Source organism: Jaculus jaculus, chromosome 14 (genome assembly GCF_020740685.1).
Source record: "Jaculus jaculus isolate mJacJac1 chromosome 14, mJacJac1.mat.Y.cur, whole genome shotgun sequence".
NCBI classification, from domain to species: domain Eukaryota; kingdom Metazoa; phylum Chordata; class Mammalia; order Rodentia; family Dipodidae; genus Jaculus; species Jaculus jaculus.
In genome coordinates this window covers 58,688,142-58,707,404 of record NC_059115.1, presented here as the reverse complement: position 1 = coordinate 58,707,404, position 19,263 = coordinate 58,688,142, and the positions used below count along the sequence as shown (strand labels likewise).

General features: G+C 42.8%; 1 protein-coding gene across 2 annotated transcripts; it reads right to left on the bottom strand.

Annotated features, from left to right (window-relative positions):
- Positions 1 to 1,803: 1,803 nt before the first annotated feature.
- Positions 1,804 to 18,637, bottom strand: LOC101600692 (survival motor neuron protein). 2 transcript variants are annotated; one of them, XM_045134552.1, is made up of 10 exons: positions 18,504 to 18,637; positions 15,222 to 15,293; positions 13,968 to 14,087; positions 12,376 to 12,576; positions 11,996 to 12,148; positions 9,242 to 9,325; positions 8,111 to 8,221; positions 4,396 to 4,446; positions 2,828 to 2,853; positions 1,804 to 2,123 (listed from the first exon to the last, which is right to left on the bottom strand). In XM_045134552.1, exons 1-8 carry the CDS (start codon positions 18,576 to 18,578, stop codon positions 4,399 to 4,401), a joined length of 864 nt encoding a protein of 287 aa, XP_044990487.1. In that variant the 5' UTR covers positions 18,579 to 18,637; the 3' UTR covers positions 1,804 to 2,123; positions 2,828 to 2,853; positions 4,396 to 4,398. The 2 variants fall into 2 exon arrangements, with proteins under 2 accessions (XP_044990487.1, XP_044990488.1); XM_045134553.1 differs by lacking the exon at positions 2,828 to 2,853.
- Between the last annotated feature and the right edge of the window lie 626 nt (positions 18,638 to 19,263).

The window sequence follows — 19,263 nt, the reverse complement described above, 5'->3', positions numbered from 1 at the left end:
ACTATTTAACATATGCAAACCAATAAATGTAATACACCATACAAATGGACTGCAAGACAAAAATCACATGATCATTTCCATAGATGCAGAAAAGGCATTTGAAGACTGGGCATGGTGGTGCACCCCTTTAATCCCAGCACCCGGGAGGCAGAGGTAGGAGGATCACCATGAGCTCGAGGCCAGCCTGAGACTACAGAGTGAATTCCAGGTCAGCCTGGGCTAGAGTGAGACCCTACCTTGAAAAACAAAAATAGCTAAAACAAATAATAAAAAGCTTTTGACAAAATCCAATATCCCTTCATAGTAAAAGTCTTAAAGAAACTAGGAATAGAAGTAACATCTCAACATAATAAAGGCTATTCATGACAATCCTACAGCTAAAATAGTACTAAAAGGGGAAAATCTTGAAGCTTTTCCACTGTAATCAGAAACAAGGGTGTCCACTGTTACCACTTTTATTTAATATAGTACTGGAAATTTTAGCTGTAGCATAAGAGACACAAATAAAGGTATACAAATTGGAAAGGAAGAGATGAATTATTATTTGCAGATGATACGATTCTATACATGAAAGGACCCTAAAGGCTACCAGCAAATTGTTAGAACTGATGCTTTTAGTAACATAGCAGGATACAAACACACAGAAATCAGTAGCCTTCCTATATACTAACAACGTGCTGAGGATGAAGTCAGGGAATCCCATTCACAATTGCCAAAAATAAAAAAAAAATTAAAAAAAAATATAAAGCAGCTTGGTGGCTGAAGAAATGACTCTGGTTAAGGCAGTTTGCCTGTGAAGCCTAAGGTCTCTGGTTCAATTTCTTAGGATCCATATAAGCCAGATTCATATGGGGTGCATGCATCTGGGGTTTGTTTTTAGTGTCTGGAGGCCCTGGTATGCCCATTCTCCGTCTCTTTCTTGCTTTCTCGCAAATAAAATTAAAAAAAATAAAGACCACTATCTAAGTGCTGATTTATTGAAGGTGCAGATTGTTGCCAAACACAGCCTCTTCTTGCTTAATGGAATGGACCAAGTCCCAGTAAAGGGGCCTAGAGCAGTCAGGAGGAAAAGGCTAAGGCAAAGTAAAGGCTACCTTTGGTAACAGTCTTGGCAACTTCACTGCCTAGCTTCCTGCCTAGCATGCTTTTGGAAAGCCCCGCTTGCTTGCTCAGTCCTGTCTTGCTGCTGTAGATTATAAAATAAAAGTGCAGGTTGACCTTGGGGTCTGGAGTTCCATGGGAGCGATCCTAGCTGGGGTCCCCAGATAAACTACTTTTCTACTCTCATTGGTGTCTGAGTAATCACTCCAGAGAAATTCCTGTTACTATAAGTCAGAAACACAGTGGAGTCTGGAGTTCGTTTGCTGCTAGCAGCTCTGCTGGCAAATAAAGTGACACGTACATGCATCATACACATACAATCATGCTGTATCTTGCAATGAGATGCCTGGCTTTTTTTATGTAGCACCAGCAAATTAGTCTTCAATCCTGGATTGCTAGAACTATAAGCCAAAGTTGTGCATCTGGCTTCACGTGGGTCCAGGAAATTGAACCTGTTTCACTGGGCTTTGCAGGCAAGTGCCTTAACGACTGAAACATTTCTCCAGCATTTTTTTTCCCTTGGTTTTTCGAGGTAGGGTCTCATTCTAGCCCAAGCTGACCTGAGATTCACTATGTAGCCTCAAATTTACGGTGTTCCTCCTCCCTCTTGCTGGGGTTGAAGGAGAGTGCCTTTCTACACTTCAAAGAGATTTTAGCTTCCACTGAATACATTCCAAAGAAAGCGATTTATACAGTCAAGGATTCAAAAGAGGTTCTTTATTTTTAAAGGCAGTAATAAAAAGCTTATACTAAGAAAGTTACAATCACTCAGTTGTGCTCAATCACGATTATGAAAGGTTGACTTTAATACTCTATGACCTTCAGTTTAAGCATCATTTTCCCACAGCTCAGTTATTCAAACTGATGATGCCCTCAAAGCACGTCAGTGGTTGTTTACATATGGAGCACACAGAACAAGGGAAGCCGCTGATCATGAGGACTCGCAAAAAATGTTCATGACAACATTTGTACACAGCGACCAGGAACCATCAACATACCATCTCCTTGGGAGAGAACGGAACCTGAATTTCAAAGAAAACACAGGTATAGTTAAAAAATGTAAGAATTATGAAAAGGGGCTGGAGAGATGGCTTAACGGTTAAGGTGTTTGCATGCAAAGACAAAGGACACAGGTTCGATTCTCTAGGACCCGTGTAAGCCAGATGTACAAGGTAGGGCATGCCTCTGGAGTTCGTTTGCAGTGGCTTGAGGCCCTGGTGTGCTCACTCTCAAATAAATTTTAAAATATTAAGAAATACATACATACATACATACATACATACATATACACACACACACATTTACACACACGCACATACATACACACACATATATAAAGCAACATGCTTTTCATGGTAAATAAAACTATTTAAAACATTTTTATATAATGCAAAAACAAAAATACATTAAAGACAATGCAATACTACTTGAACATTTTCATAGATTTCTGTTATGAGACATAAGGATGTTAAAAAGCGGGCTGTGGCCAGGTGTGATGGCGCACACCTTTAATCACAGTACTTGGGAGGCAGAGGTAGGAAGATTGCTATGAGTTCAAGGCCACCCTGAGACTACCAAGTGAATTCCAGACCAGCCTGGGCTAGAGCAAAACCCTACTTTGAAAACAACAAAAACAACAAAAATAAATAAATCCAGGAAGGAACAAAGCACTTGTATGAAAACTGGCATGGACTAGTCTTCCAAATATAAGGAAAAAAGCACTCACCTGTTAAAGAACACTGTATGAGTTACCTGTAAAAACAAAAACTTCAAGTTTAAAGTGGTAATAATAAAACAAAAATCATACAAGGTTTTTTTTTTTGTATTTTTATTTGAGAAAGAGAATGAGAATGGATGTGCTAGGCCTCTAACCACTGCAATCTGGTCCAGCCATTGTGGAAATCAGTGTGGAGGTTCCTAAAGCAGCTAAAGATTGATCTACCATATGACCCAGCTATAGCATTCCTAGGCATATATCCAAAGGAATCATCTCATTGCCTTAGAAGTACGTGCTCAACCATGTGTATTGCTGCTCAATTTATAATAGCTGGGAAATGGAACCAGCCTAGATGTCCCTCAACTGATGAGTGGATAGTGAAGATGTGGCACATTTATACAATGGAGTTCTACTCAGCGGTAAAGAAAAATGAAGTTATGAAATTTGCAGAAAAATGCATTGACCTGGAAAGGATTATACTAAGTGAGGTAACCCAGGCCCAGAAAGCCAAGCGCCACATGTTTTCTCTCATATGTGGATCCTAGCTACAGATGATTGGGCTTCTGCATGAGAAGGAAAATACTGCATTAATTTTTTGACATCCAAATTTATTTATATTTTTATATTTTGGTTTTCAAGGTAGGGTCTTGCTCCTGCCCAGGTTGACCTGGAATTCATTAGCCTTAGGGTGGCCTCAAACTCACACCAATACTCCTACCTCTGCCTCCCTCCCAACTGCTGGGATTAAAGGTGGTTATCACCACACCCAGCCTATACTGCAAGTTTTTAAAAAAATATTTTTCATGGGCTGGAGAGATGGCTTAGCAGTTAAGTGCTTGCCTGTGAAGCCTAAGGACCCCGGTTCGAGGCTCAGTTCCCCAGGTCCCACGTTAGCCAGTTGCACAAGGGGGCGCACGCGTCTGGAGTTCGTTTGCAGAGGCTGGAAGCCCTGGCGCGCCCATTCTCTCTCTCCCTCTATCTGTCTTTCTCTCTGTGTCTGTCGCTCTCAAATAAATAAATAAATAAATATAAAAAAATATTTTTACTTATTTATTTGCAAATACAAAAATAGAGAAAATAGACAGGCGTGGTGGCACACACCTTTAATCCCAGCACTCGGGAGGCAGAGGGACAAGGATTGCCACCCTGAGACTCCATAGTGAATTCCAGGTCAGCCTGGGATAGAGTGAGACCCTACCTCGAAAAACCAAAACGTAAAATTAAAAAAAAAGAAAAAGGGGGGGGGTGAGGAGGGAGGGAATTACCATGGGATATATTTTATAATCATGGAAAATGTTAATAAAAGTTAAAAAAAAGAAAAAGGGAAAACACAAACAGAGGGAATGGGTGCACCAGAGCCTTCAGCCACTGCAAAGGAACTTCAAATGCATGTGCCTCTTTGTTCATCTGGCTTTATGTAGGTTACTGGGGATTCAAACTTGGGTCATTAAGATTATAAGCAAGTGCTTTAACCACTCAGCCATTTTCCTAAGAACCATTCACGTTCAAAATATTTGTTTTTTGCAAGCTATAAAACTTGTGCAAGGATAAGATTAATTCTTATAATATAGACTTACTCTTTAATTTACATGTGAGCACTTTCCTTCTTTTTTATTTTGTCTGAAACCCTGTAAGAAAAGCAAATAAACAAAATGATGAGAACACAGTATAAACATGTTAATGACAGACTTGAGGCTTACAACCATTACTGGTCTATACCTAGCAGGAGTGATTTGGGTTTACTGGGGGAACAGGTGCTCAGTCCTTGAACACACGCTTATCCTTGGACACCTGAGCAGCTCCATGGCACATGGCTCACATGAACGTGGTGTCCTTGGTCAGGTGTAGGCAGGGCCTTGGTTTGCTCACATTCTTTTTGTTTTTTTTTTTTTTGAGAGCGACAGACACAGAGAGAAAGAGAGAGGGAGAGAGAGAGAATGGGCGCGCCAGGGCTTCCAGCCTCTGCAAACGAACTCCAGACGCGTGCGCCCCCTTGTGCATCTGGCTAACGTGGGATCTGGGGAACCGAGCCTCGAACCGGGGTGCTTAGGCTTCACAGGCAAGCGCTTAACCACTAAGCCATCTCTCCAGCCCACATTCTTCATCACCTTGTGGCCCTTGTTGAGACCCACAGCCGCCAGGTAGCTGTGGCGGAAGGCAGAGGTGCCAGCTCCCTCCAGACCACCCAACTCGTCTGGGGCCACAAATGGCTGAGGATGCTGGCCAGGCTTATTCAACTGGGAAAATTTTAAACTATAAGCTCCAGCCGGGCGTGGTGGCGCACGACTTTAATCCCAGCACTCGGGAGGCAGAGGGAGGAGGATCACTGTGAGTTTGAGGCCATCCTGAGACTACGTAGTGAATTCCAGGTCAGCCTGGACCAGAGTGAGACCCTACCTCGAAAAACCATTAAAAAAAAAAAAACAACTATAAGCTCCAGGAAATTGTATTTTTAGTCCTCTGACCTCTGCCTTCCATGTGCTGGGTTTAAAAGCATGTGCCACCAAGCTCAGGGCCCTCATACTTTTGAAGTTCATATATTTCTACTTTAAGTTAACCTAAATTAAATTTAATTAATATACATATGCAGTAATACTCCTAAGAGTAAATAATTTATGTGGTTAACACAAAATTTATGGCAAATATTCCAGAGAATGCTGCTACCTGTCAACTGTTCTAAAATCAAGAAAAGAAATCAAAGTAATATAGATTGCATTGGTCAGGACCACAATTAAAAAAAAAAACAAACGGTGACCTGGGCATGGTGGCATAAACCTAATCCCAGCACACAGAAGGCATTACCAGGAAGACCAGAAGTTCAAGGCTACCCTGGACTACAAATTAAGACCATGTCTCATAAACAACAGCCCAGCCCCCACAAAGTAGAGAGCTCTATGCAATGTAAATTGCAACTAAATAATGTTATTAATGAAAAATATGTTGGGCATGTAAGAGATCACTGTGAGTGCAAAGCCAGCCTGGTACAGAATGAGAACCAGGTTAGCTTAGGTTAGAATGAGACCCTACCATAAAATAAAAATAAAACAGAGGGCTGGAGACATGGCTGAGCGGTTAAGGCGCTTGCCTGTGAAGCCTAAAGACCTAGATTCTATTCTCTAGGTCTCATATAACCCAGATACACAAGATGGCACATGCACCTGGAGTTTGTTTGCAGTGGCTACAGGTCCTGTCATGCTCATTCTCTCTCTCTAATAAATAAATAAATATTTATTTAAAAAAAAAAGGGAGAGCCAGGCGTAGTGGCACACACCTTTAATCCCCAGCAATTGGCAGGCAGAGGTAGGAGGTTCAGCACAAGTTTGAGGCCACCCTGAGACTACATAGTGAATTCCAGGTCAGCCTGATCTAGAGTGAAACCCAATCTCAAATAAATAAATAAATAAATAAAAGCCAGGCGTGGTGGCGCACACCTTTAATCCCAGCACTTGGGAGGCACAGGTAGGAGGATCGCCAAGAGTTCGAGACCACCCTGAGATACATAGTGAATTTCAGGTCCACCTGAGCTAGAGTGAGACCCTACCTCAACTTCCCCCCAAAAGAAGCAAAAAAAAACAATAATCATAGCAACAAAATTTTACAGCCTCAAAATAGAAACATCAGAAACACTTATCAATAGTAATGATGAACAATCAGGAAGCTTATAGGATGGACTGGAATATAGCTCTATCTACACATAATGATGAAAAGCAATCTTACTAAAAAACTGAACACTAAACAAAAAAGAAAATGGGGGTTGGAGAGATGGCTTAGTGGTTAAGGTGCTTGCCTGCCAAAGAACTCAGGTTCAATTCCCCAGATCCATGTAAACCAGATGCACAAGGTGGCACATGCATCTGGAGTTCATTTGCAGCCACTAAAGGCCCTGGTGCACACATTTTCTCTTTTTTTTTTAAATATATTTTTTTAAATTTTTATTTATTTTATTATTTGAGAGTGATAAGAGAGAGAAAGAGGCAGTTAGAGAGAGAGAGAGAACGGGCACGCCAGGGTCTCCAGCCACTGCAAACAAACTCCAGACGCGTGTGCCCCCTTGTGCATCTGGCTAACGTGGGTCCTGGGGAACTGAGCCTTGAACCAGGGTCCTTAGACTTCACAGGCAAACGCTTAACTGCTAAACCATCTCTCCAGCCCCATTTTCTCTTTTAAATAACAAAACAAATAAAAAAAAGACTCCAACCCATAAAAATCCAAAAGAAGGGCTGGAGAGATGGCTTAGTGGTTAAGATGTTTGAACGACCCAGGTTCAATTATCCAGATCCCATTTAGGCAAAATGCACATGGTGGCACATGTGTTTGGAGTTCATTTCAGTGGCTAGAGGCCTGGGTGAACTCTTTTCTCTCTCTCCTCTCTCTCTGTCTCAAATAAATAAAAAAAAAAGTTTTAAAACATCCAAAAGAAAACTGCCCAGTACTGATAATGAACATATGCAATCCCAGAAAAACAGATGTTGAGACAGGGGCATTATAGAACCCAGGAATGTGAGGCCAGCCTTAGCATATTAAACAGAATTAAAACAGGGCTGGAGAGATGGTTTTAGTGGTTAAGGTGCTTGCCTGCTGTGGTGGTTTGGTTCAGGTGTCCCCATAAACTTAGGTGTTCTGAATGCTAGGTTCCCAGCTGATGGAGATTTGGGAATTCATGCCTGCTGGAGGCAGTGTAGAGATGGGGGCAGGCCTATGGATGTTACAGCCAGTTTCCCCTTGCCAGTGTTTGGCACACTCTTCTGCTCCTGTTGTCCACCTTATGTGGGCCAGGGGATGATGTCCACTCTCTGCTCATGCCATTATTTTCCCCTGCCACTGTGGAGCTTCCCCTCGAGCCTGCAAGCCAAAATAAACCTCTTTTTCCCACAAGCTGCTCTTGGTTGGGTGATTTCTACCAGCAATGTGAACCTGACTGCAATGCCTGCGAAGGCTTTTGCTTGCAGTCTGCTGGTTTGATTACCCAGTAACCAAGAAAAGTCAGATGAACAAAGTAACACATGCACCTTAAGTTTGTTGCAATTGCAAGAGGCTCTGGTGTACCCATACACACTCACTCTCTCCCCCCTAGGAAATAGATATGATGTTCAAGGTAGGGTCTCACTCTAGTCCAGGCTGACTTGGAATTCACTATGTAGTCTCAGGTTAACATCGGACTCACAGCGACCCACCTACATCTGCCTCCCAAGTGCTGGGATTAAAAACATGTGCCACCATGCCCAGCTAGTAAGTAAAATAATTTAAAAAAAAAAAAAAAAGTTGTGAGGAAAATGTCCTCTGACTTCTTACCATATAATAGCCAGTATGATAGCCACTCATGTACCAAGAGATGAGCATACTTCCCAAAGCACCACTGTCATCCAAGGAGTCTGGAGATATGGGAGGGGGAGGGGGAATTATCTGGAAGTGCAAAAAGATACAAATTAAATTCAAGTAGCAAAAATATTACTCTGAAGATTAATTTTACAGAAAAAGATGAGTATTAATCATATTGTTTCCTATTACCTTCTGATACCTCTTATATAAATTGTTTTAAAACCTAATATTAGGCTACAGAAATGGCTTAGCGGTTAAGGCCCTTGCCTGCAAATTAAAAGATCCTGGTTCAATTCTCCAGGAACCACGTAAGCCAGATGCACGAGGAGGCATATGCATCTGGAGTTCACTTGCAGTGGCTAGAAGCCCTGGCATGCTCATTCTCTCTCTTTGCCTTTCTCTCATTCAAATAAATAAATAAATAAAAATATATTTAAAAACAAAACAAAACAGCAAAACAAAAAAAAAAAATTATTTTTAGGCCAGGCATGGTGGCGCACGGCTTTAATCACAGCACTTAGGAGGCAGAGATAAGAGATCATTGAGTTTGAGGCCACCCTGAGACTACATAGTGAATTCCAGGTCATCCTGGGATATAGTGAGACCCTTGGAAGGGCGGGGGAGGAGTCTTTTTAAACAGTTAATATGGAAATAATTTACCATTGGAACAAAAAATTTTAAAACTCAAAGAATGACAAAAAACAAAGTATAGAGGTCTGTGAGTTATAAAGGGTCTTCAAAAAAAAAAAAAAAAAAAAAACCAAGCAGAAATTTAGCTTAAATTTTTACTAATGGGATTACCAATTAAGTCACTCACCTATGAGGTCTAAGGACCAAGGTCTGATTCCCCAGTACCCACATAAGACAGACCTACAAGGTAGTGCATGCATCTGGAGTTTGTATGCAGTGGTGAAGGTCCTTGGCGCACCCATTCTCTCTAGCTGCCTCTTTCTCTTTCTCAAATAAATAAATTAAATTAAAATAAATTTTTACTCATTAGAATTTGGCATTGGGAATGGTCTACAGTGATATTTTCTAATTTCCTGTGTTCTACAAAATCCAAACTAGGTATAAAAGCAAATTAATCAGGCCTTTTGTACTTACTGGTGGTCCAGAAGGAAAAGGAGGCATCCAACATGACAGCAAAGGGGGTGGTGGAGGAGGTGGGCCGTTGAATTTTAGACCTGGCTATAAAAAATAATTCAAATGAAAGTTAATTTAGTGACTTCAGAGATAGGAAAATAATAAAAACCAAATAACAAAGAGTTACTCTTTTTTTTTTTAATTTTTATTTATTTATTTGAGAGCGACAGACACAGAGAGAAAGACAGATAGAGGGAGAGAGAGAGAATGGGCGCGCCAGGGCTTCCAGCCTCTGCAAACGAACTCCAGACGCGTGCGCCCCCTTGTGCATCTGGCTAACGTGGGACCTGGGGAACCGAGCCTCGAACCAGGGTCCTTAGGCTTCACAGGCAAGCGCTTAACCGCTAAGCCATCTCTCCAGCCCAAAGAGTTATTCTTGATGTAAATGTTTCATCCAGGTGTAGTGGCACAGTTAATCACAGCACTTAGCAGGCAGACGTAGAATTGCTGTGGGTTTGAGGCAAGTCTAGAACTATAGACGGGGTTCCAGGTTAGCCTGGGCTAAAGTGAGACCCTATCTTGAAAATGCCCCCCAAAAAACAAAACCAAACCAAAAAAATATATTTCAAAGGAAAATTAATTTAGTAACATCAGTAATAGGAATAATAAAAACCAAAACAAGAAAAATTACTATCCAGAATGAAGATGTTATACTACATATACATAATGGAGTTTTAATGAGTTGTAAATAGGTGAAATTACAATCAGCAGGAGGATGAGAAATCAAGGTGGATCTGAGCTGAAGTCTCCTCCCTGTCACAGCGCTGCACAGTGCCCTTTAGGCTACTGGGGGAGGAAAGTCATCAACAGTCCCAACAGCAGTGGAAGCTGCTAGCTGCACAACTGCTCGGCCAGGCAGGGTGTGCTAACTAGTGCTATAGTGGCAGTTTTCTTATATTAAATTAAAAAGTACATATATTCATTTGCAAGCAGAGAGAGATAAAGAGACACAGACCAACAGAATGGGGACACTAGGGCCTCTAGCTGCTATAAGTGAATTACAGACATATATGTCACTTTGTACATCTGGCTTTATATGGGCACTAGGGAACGAGCTCAGGACATTAAGCTTTGCAGGCAAGCGCCTTAACCACTAAGCCATCTCTCCAACCCTACAGTGGCAGTCTTTCTGGGGATATTCAACTGCTATCTGACTAGATTGAGGCCTGCTCCATGGAAAGGAATTTATGCCTGGTACTAAAAACCTAATCAAAGACTATGTATAGAGCTGGCCATGGTGGCACACACCTTTAATCCCAGCACTTGGAAGGCAGAGATATGAGGATCGCAGTGAGTTTGAGGCCACCCTGAGACTACATAATAAATTCCAGGTCAGCCTCAACTACAGTGAAACCCTACCTCGAGAACCCCCCCCAAAAAAAAGGACTATGTATAGAGAGGTCATAGGACCTAAGGGGGGAAAGTACTCCACTTATATGGTTAAATAGATTCCTTGTACCCATCAAATTGCCCTCTAAATCTTTGTTTCTGGCACAGACTAGTGCTACTCTCACTTTTGGTCACAGATTACAGTTATGAGCCAATATGCTTGGCTATCACATAAACCCTTAAGGAAAAGTTTTAAGGAGTCACGCTTGATTTCTAAAAGTATCTTAATAACACATCAAGGAAGAAACCACCACTTGTCATATGAGAACTACTTAGGGGCAGGAGGGGCAGCACGTGCCTTTAATCCAAGTACTTAGGAGGCAGAGGCGAGGGGGATTGCTGTGAGTTTGAGTCTTGCCATGAGACTACACAGTGCATTCCAGGTCAGCCTGAGACCCTACCTTGAAAAAGTAGAAACAGAAAAGAACTAGTTAGGGGTATTATCCACTCGCTACCCCTCCTGTTTCATAAGAGTTTTGTCTTCTTTCCTTCTCTTAAACTGTATATATATATTTTTTTCAAGGTAGAGGCTCACTCTAGCCCAGGTTGACCTAGAAGTCACTATGGAGTCTCAGGCTGGCCTCGAACTCTCAGGCAATCCTCCTACCTCTGCCTCCTGAATACTGGGATTAAAGGCATGTGCCACCACGTCTGGCTTTTTTTCCCCCTCTCTTTTGTATTATTGATAACTTCCATAATTATAGACAATAAACCAAATTCCCTCCCCACCCCTCACTTTCCCTTTCACAGCTTCATTCTCTCCAATCAGTCTCTCTTCTTTTGATGTCATCATCTTTTCCTTATAAATTTTTGCTCTGCTTCACTTTCAAACTTTTCCTGTCTTTTAATTCATTGAGGAAGGAAAAAAAAAAAGAAAATAACTAGCTAGTATTCCAGGATAACCTAGCCTATAATAAATTATTTTTCTAAAGTTGATTTCTACTACTTAGAATTGAAAGAGGCACAATACATTATTTACATTTTAACTCTACAAAACCATCTGAGAGCCACTTGGAATTTTGCCTCTAATTAGATGTGAATACACACTACTGTTGCTCAAATACCAGATACACGTGACGTGGGAAACTATAGCATGTCAGTCAGCTAACAATATTATTATACTTTCTAACTTTAAGAACATTTGTTAAATTATTATTCTACTACCTCATGCTCCACAAAAGTATTCTAGCAACTCCTTCATAATAAACTATTTTACATCACTATCTTATTTCCTTTTCAGTGAATTCTGATGTGTATCTATAAGACCTAAAGAAAGCTACCATGCACTCAGTTGAGGAGATAATTACTTCCTGAGCAAGAGTTTACCTTGCCTGGTCCTAATCCTGGCCCTGGTGGCGGCGGTGGTGGTGGAGGGAGAAAACAGCTCCACGGAGAAGCTTTGGACTTGTTTGGTTTATTCCCTGGAGACCCTGAGGAGCTTTCACTTTCATCTGTTGAGACTTGACTTTCATGTTCATTCTTTAGAAAGAAAAGAAACAAACCAGATTTTCATTATACAGTGGTGTAGCACTTGTCTATTAGGACCCGAGTTTATTTCTATCATTGGAAAGGAAGAAGGGAGAAACGGAGGGAGGGAAAGAGACAGAACATATTAGGAGTTACTTAATGCCTCAATGGGTTAAATTATACTGTTTTGTTCCTCATCTAGCACGTTTCCAGGAGCTGAACATGTTTTATTTCCTCACCTCCCGAGCATTCTGTTCTATACTGTTAGCTGCTTCATGGGTTGGAGAAAGGAGATCAGATAGGTTTTGCTCCTCTCTATTTCCATATCCAGTGTAAACCACCACACAGGTTTTTCTCTTAAAATCAACTGAAGCAATGGTAGCTGGATAAATGCAGCCATCTTCTGACCAAACAGCAGAACATTTGTCACCAACTTTCCACTACAAAAAAAACCAAAATACACACATGCAAACATCATTTCTTTTACAGAGAGCATAGTATACATAATCTTGTTAGGACAAAGTGGGTATAGAACAAGGTCTCCAATTAACGGATATGGAAGGAAGGCAAAGTTATATAGTGGAAAAGGCTTATAGCCCAAAACATGTAAGTCTGAAATACAAATCTCCCAGCAAACACTCATGGACATGGTTCTTAGTCACTTTAAGTCTTTGCCCAGTCTGCTGAGTGGCTGTAATGTAATCTACCACTATTTGTCATAAGCATAAGAAGGAGTACGTGGGGATGTGCATCAGTTGGTAGAGTGCTGGCCTCATATGCACAGAGCTCTGGATTAGATCCCTAGCACCCCGTAAGACTGGGTATGTTGCACATGCCTATAGTCCTATTACTTGGAAGGTAGAGGCAGAAGAGTGAGAAATTCAAAGTCATTCTCTCAGCTAGAGGTCTAGGCCAGCTCAGGATATATGAGATCCCACTTCCAAAAAGAAGCCCCCCAGAGGGTTAAATAGTCTAGCCAAGCACAAAGGAAATGCTCATTAAATGTTAACTCATGGCTAGGTATGGAGGCGCACTCCTTTAATCCCAGCACTTGGGAGGCAGAGGTACAGGCAGGAGGATCTCCATGACTTCAAAGCCACCCTGAGACCACATAGTTATTCCAGATGGAGGGGAAGGGAAGGGCTGGAGAGATGGTTTAGCAGTTAAGGCACTTGCCTGCAAAGCCTAAGGACCCAGGTTTGATTCCCCAGAACCCATATAATGCATTTGGTGATGCATGCATATGGAGTTGTTTGCAGTGGCTAGAGTTCCTGGCATAACCATTCTCTCTCTTTCTTCCTCAAACAAATAAATAAAACATTTTAAAAAATAATAATAAAGGACTGGGGATATAACTGAGCTGGTAAAGTGCTTACCGCATAAGACTGAGGACCTGACTGCACATGCCCAGTGCCCATGTAAAATGCTGGGTGGGCGTGGTAGCAAGCAACCTGTAATCCAGCATTCAGAAGAGGGAGATGAGAGCCTCAGGCAATTGGTATAGCTAGATTAGCCAAACGGGCAAGCTTTGGGTTCAGTGAGAGACGCTGTCTCAATAAATAAGGGAGAGAATGAGTAAGATAGTCAACACTGACCTCAGGCCTCTACCTGCACACACATGCCTATGCATGTATGCATTTTCACATGCATACACACACACACACACACAGAGAGAGAGAGAGAGTGCGAGAGAGAGAGACAGACAGCGAGCAAGCAAGTAAATACTGCTGATTCAGTCTACAGCCCTCAGGTATTCCTCTCAAATAATACCATCAAACTCCGCACCAGCTTGGGCTACACAGCAAAAACCCTGATAATTAAATAAAATAACCTGTTTCAAGGGAGCTGTGGCATTCTTCTTTTGGTTTTTATTCTTTTTAGCAGGTTTTCTTCTAGGTGTGCTTTTTGGTTTATCTGAAGGTTCACATATGTCACCATTCTTGAGAGCATGCTATGAAAACAGGAACAAAAATGTCCAAGTTACAAACTGATACATTTTTGTTTTTACAAAGGACTTATGTGTGATTGTTCAGTACCCACATAAGCCAGATGCACAGCATGGCACATGTGTCAGGAGTTCATTTGTAATGGCTAGAGGCCCTGATTGATATGCCCATTATCTTTTTCCCTCTGCCTTTTTGTTTTACTCTCTCTCAAATAAATCAATAAAATATATTTAATTAGGGGCTGGAGAGATGGCTTAGCAGTTAAGTGCTTGCTTGTGGAACCTAAGGACCCTGGTTCAAGGCTTGACTCCCCAGTACCCACGTAAGCCAGATGCACAAGGTGGCTCATGCATCTGGAGTTCGTTTGCAGTGGCTGGAGGCATGGTGAGCCCATTCTGTCTGTCTCTCTGCCTCTTTCTCTGTCTGTTACCCTCAAATAAAATTAAACAAAAAAATTTAAAAAATATGTTTAATTAAAGACTGGCTCAAGACTTACAACTATAACTACATTTATTATAATTATATATATATATAAAACTATAATTATAACTCATGGTGGTCCTCCTTCTACCTTTGCCTCCCAAGTGTTGGGATTAAAGGTGTGTGCCACCATGCCTAGCTCCTTCGTTTTTTTGAGGTAGGGTTTCACTCTACCTCAGGCTAACCTGGAATTTCCTATGTAGTCTCAGAGTGGCCTCAAATTCATGGTGATACTCCTATCTCTGCCTCCCAAGTGCTGGGATTAAAGGCATGTGCCACCATGTCCAGCTCTTTTTTAAAAATATTTTTATTTATTTGTGTGTGGGTGTACTTCCTCTTTTAACCACATATTATAGGCATGTGGTGAAGGTAAGGAAGTCATCCTGCATATGATTATCGAATTATCTGCTCATTTAAATTGACTCTGCAGGGAAGATGACATACTGATAAACTATCAACTTCTGGGCACACACCCTACCACTAACCTACAGCCCCAGAAAACTATCAACTTCTAAAGGAAGTCATCTGATTTAACTCACCAGCAATATTATCTAAACCTCAAAGTGAAAAGTAATATACACTTAGTACTTTGTTGATACCATTAATAGTCTACTGAAGAGTGCCATGAGGAAATACAGGAGAGAGTAATTGTGTCCTACCTTAAACGAAGCCACAGCTTTATCGTATGCTTTTATCAATGCTGTATCATCCCAAATGTCAGAATCATCACTCTGAGAAGGAGAAAGAACAAACACAACTTAGGGGCAGATCTGTGTCATCAAAAATATGTATTAAGGGGCTGGAGAAATCAGTTAGTGGTAAGGCGCTTGCCTACGCAGCCTAAGGACCCAAGTTCAACTCCCAAGAACCCAAGTAAGCCAGATGCACATGGTGGTGCATGTGTCTAGTTTGTTTGCAATGGCTAGAAAACCTGGCACCTATTCTCTCTCATATATAAATAAAATAACATTTAAAAAGATGTATGGAGTTGCTGAGCACACACCTTTAATCACAGCACTCAGGAGGCAGAGGTAGGAGGACCGCTATGAGTTCAAGGCCAACCTGAGACTACATAGTGAATACGAGGTCAGCTTGGGTTGTAGCTGAACCCACCTCAAAATATGTGTGTGTGTGTATATACATACATATATACATATATATATTGCATCTAGATATAATCGAGTATATATGAAGACTCTCAAACATAAAAAAAAGAAAACAATCCACTTAAAAAAATATATTTAGGGCTGGAGAGATGGCTTAGCAGTTAAGGTGCTTGCCTGAAAAACCAAAGGACCCAGGTTTGATTCCCCAACACCCTACATAAGCCAGAAGCACAAGGTGGCACATGTGTCTGGTGTTTTTTTCCAGTGGCTGGAGGCCCTGGTGTACCCCCATAAAAATATTTTTAAAATATGCTCATTTATTTATTTATAAGGAAAAAGAAAGCATTGATGAACCAGGCCTCTTGCCACTGCAAATTAACTCCAGATGCATGTACCATTTTGTGCATCTGGCTTTACTTGGGTACTGGAGAATTAAACCCAGGCTACCATGCTTTGCAAGCAAGCAACTTAAATACTCACCCAGATCCCCAGCCCTAACCCACTTAAAAAAAAAAATTTTTTTTCCCTACTAGGGTCTCATGCTAGCCCAGGCTGTCTCTGAATTTATGGCAATCCTCCTACCTCAGACTCCTGGGGATTAAAGGTGTATGCCACCATGCTCAATCCAATCCTTTTAAAATACATTTTCAGGGGCTGGAGAGATGGCTTAGCGGTTAAGCACTTGCCTGTGAAGCCTAAGGACCCCGGTTCGAGGCTCAGTTCCCCAGGTCCCACGTTAGCCAGATGCACAAGGGGGCGCATGCGTCTGTAGTTTGTTTGCAGAGGCGCGCCCATTCTCTCTCTCTCCCTCTCTCTCTCTCTCCCTCTATCTGTCTTTCTCTCTGTGTCTGTCGCTCTCAAATAAATAAATTAAAAAAAAAATACATTTTCAGCCGGGCGTGGTAGCACACGCCTTTAATCCCAGCACTCAGGGGGCAGAGGTAGAAGGACTGCTGTGAGTTTGAGGCCATCCTGAGACTCCATAGTGAATTGCAGGTCAGCCTGGGCTAGCATGAAACCCTACCTCGGAAAACCAAAAAACCAGCTAGGCATGGTGGTGCATACCTATAGTCCCAGCACTCCCAGGAGGCTGAGGTAGGAGTATCAATGTGAGTTCAAGGACAGCCTGAGACTTATACAGTGAATTCCAGGTCAACCTGGACTACAGCAAGATCCAACACAGAGGGGAAAAATATTATGTTAAACAATGATCAAAGTTGTTAGTCACTGGGAGGATGCTAACTAAAACCACAAGGTGTCACTGCACACTAATTAAAAGGATATACAATAAAATATTTGCAAGGATCTACGGTAAATGGAACTTGCATACACTGCTGGTATACAATGCAAATGTAACCGGACATTTTCATTTGACCACAAAGTGGGACTCCTATATTGAAGTTTGGCTGCTTCCTAAAAATTTATTCTGAACCTTCTCTTTTTAGATGGCAGTGGCCTTGGGATGACTCAGAAGGCACCACGGTGCTGAGAAGTGACAGAGGAATGCTCAGCACTGAAATATATCACACCTTCCATGGCTCAGGGTCCATTGCAGAGAGGTGGCAGAAAGAATGAAAGAGTCAAAGGAAGGGTAAGACTCCTTACAAAGTGCCCCAATAGTTACAAAAAGGCCTGGATATTCATGACCTCACAGTGCCTGACACTACCTACACAAGACCATCATAATAGGGAAAAAAACGATCATGACATCAAAATAAAAGAGACTGATTGAGAGGGAGAGATGATATGATGGAATTTCAAAGGGGAAAGGGGGGGGAGAGAGGGAATTACCTTGAGGTATTATTTGCCATTATGGAAGTTGTCAATAAAATAAAATAAAAAATTTATTCTGAGCCAGGCGTGGTGGTGCACACCTTTAATTCCAGCACAACGGAAGCTGAGGTAGGAGGATTGCCATGAGTTCGAGACCACCCTAAGACAGCATAGTCAATTCCAGGACAGCCTGGGCTACAGCGAGACCCTACCTCAAAAAAGAAGTACAAGAAGAAAAAGGAGAGAGAGGGGGAGAGGGAGACAGAAAGAAAATGGGAGAACAGGCAAAAGGAAGAGAAGAGAAGAGAAGAGAAGAGAAGAGAAGAGAAGAGAAGAGAAGAGAAGAGAAAATGGAGAACGGGCACGCCAGGGTCTCTGGCTCTGCAAACCAACCCCAGACCACATGCACCACCTTGCGCATTTCGCTTACATGTGTCCTGGGGAATCAAACCCTGGGTCCTTTGGTTTTGCAAGCAAGCGCCTTAACAGCTAAGCCATCTCTCCAGCCTTTGCTGGGTTTCTGAGACATTCACATAGCCCAGACGGGCGTAGAACTCACTCACCACGTATCCGAGGAGGGCCTCAACCCCGATCCTCCTGTCTCAACCAAACACATACTAAGATTATAAGTCTGTGCCACCAAGCCCAACCCATCTTCCCTCTTCCCACGAGATCTAGCTGTCTCTCACCTTTCCAAATCAGCGTATCTCAAAAAACACGCAATTCCACCTTTCCAACCGTTCCAGCTGTTGAGTTGCCCTTTCGGGCCAAACTAGCTTTCGCTTGCGAAAGGGGATCCTTTTGTCTGTCTCTACTCCGAACACGTTAGTCTAAACTGCTTCCCCTTTTGATCAGAGGCTGGATCACTTCAGCAAAGCCTCCTGATTGGTTTCCGCCCGACTCTGTCCCCGCAATGCTCCCAGTCACCGGGGCGTCGCAGCGCGGCCTCGGCTCCCACCCTTCGAGGCACCCATGCTGGGCCCCGCATGAGCCTGCGGCTGGGGTTCGAACGGGGACCCCCCCGAACCGACGCGCCGGGTCAGGCGCCGCCCGCGACCTCACCTGGCCGGTGCCGCGCCGGAACAGCACCGAGTCCTCCTGCTCCGAGACCGCGCCGCCGCCGGGGCCCATCGACATGGCAGCCCACTGCACCGCAGGATGCTCGGCGTGGGGCGCCGGCGCCTGAATGACGACTTCCGCTGCCGGGGATTCCGGGACCGGAAGAGTACGGCGGCTCGGAGGCGAGCGGAGCGACTGCAGTCGCTTGCTGCAAGCGTTTACTGTTTTTCCAACTTGTTCGCGCTTCCCCCCCCCGCCCCCCCCCCGCCCACCTCCCACCACCAACCACAGACGTTTGTAAATCCTTTGCGCTTTGTATTTTCTTGTTCTTTCTTTTTTTTTTTATTCTGTATTTCGAGGTAGAATCTCACTCTAGCCCAGGCTGACCTGGAATTCACTATGTAGACTCAGGCTGGCCTAGATAGAACTCAGGGCGACTAAAGGCGTGCAACACCACGCCCGTCCTTTTTTTTTTTTTTTTCTATTTAATTGAAACAGAGAGAAACAAAGAGGCAAATAGAAAATGGGCGTGCCACGGCCTGTAACCACTGCAAACGAACTCGATGCATGTGCCACCTTGTGTATCTGTATTGTGGGTACTGGGGAATCAAACCTGGATCCTTTGATTGTGCAGGCAAGTGCCTTAACCTCTAAGCCATCTCTCCAGCCCTCCGCCCCACTTTTTGAAACAAGGTCTCTAGCCCAGGCTGACCTGGACTTCACTCTGTAGTCCCAAGCTGTCCTCGAACTCACAGTGATCCTC

Excerpts from the sequence above, each read along its gene's own strand:
- LOC101600692 (XM_045134552.1), bottom strand. The coding sequence starts at position 18,578 with ATGTCGATGGGCCCCGGCGGCGGCGCGGTCTCGGAGCAGGAGGACTCG. Across the intron at positions 14,088-15,221 it reads AAGCTGTGGCTTCGTTTAAG|CATGCTCTCAAGAATGGTGA; the intron begins GTAGGACACAAT and ends CTGTTTTCATAG. Across the intron at positions 12,577-13,967 it reads CCACAGCTCCCTTGAAACAG|TGGAAAGTTGGTGACAAATG; the intron begins GTTATTTTATTT and ends TTTTTTTTGTAG.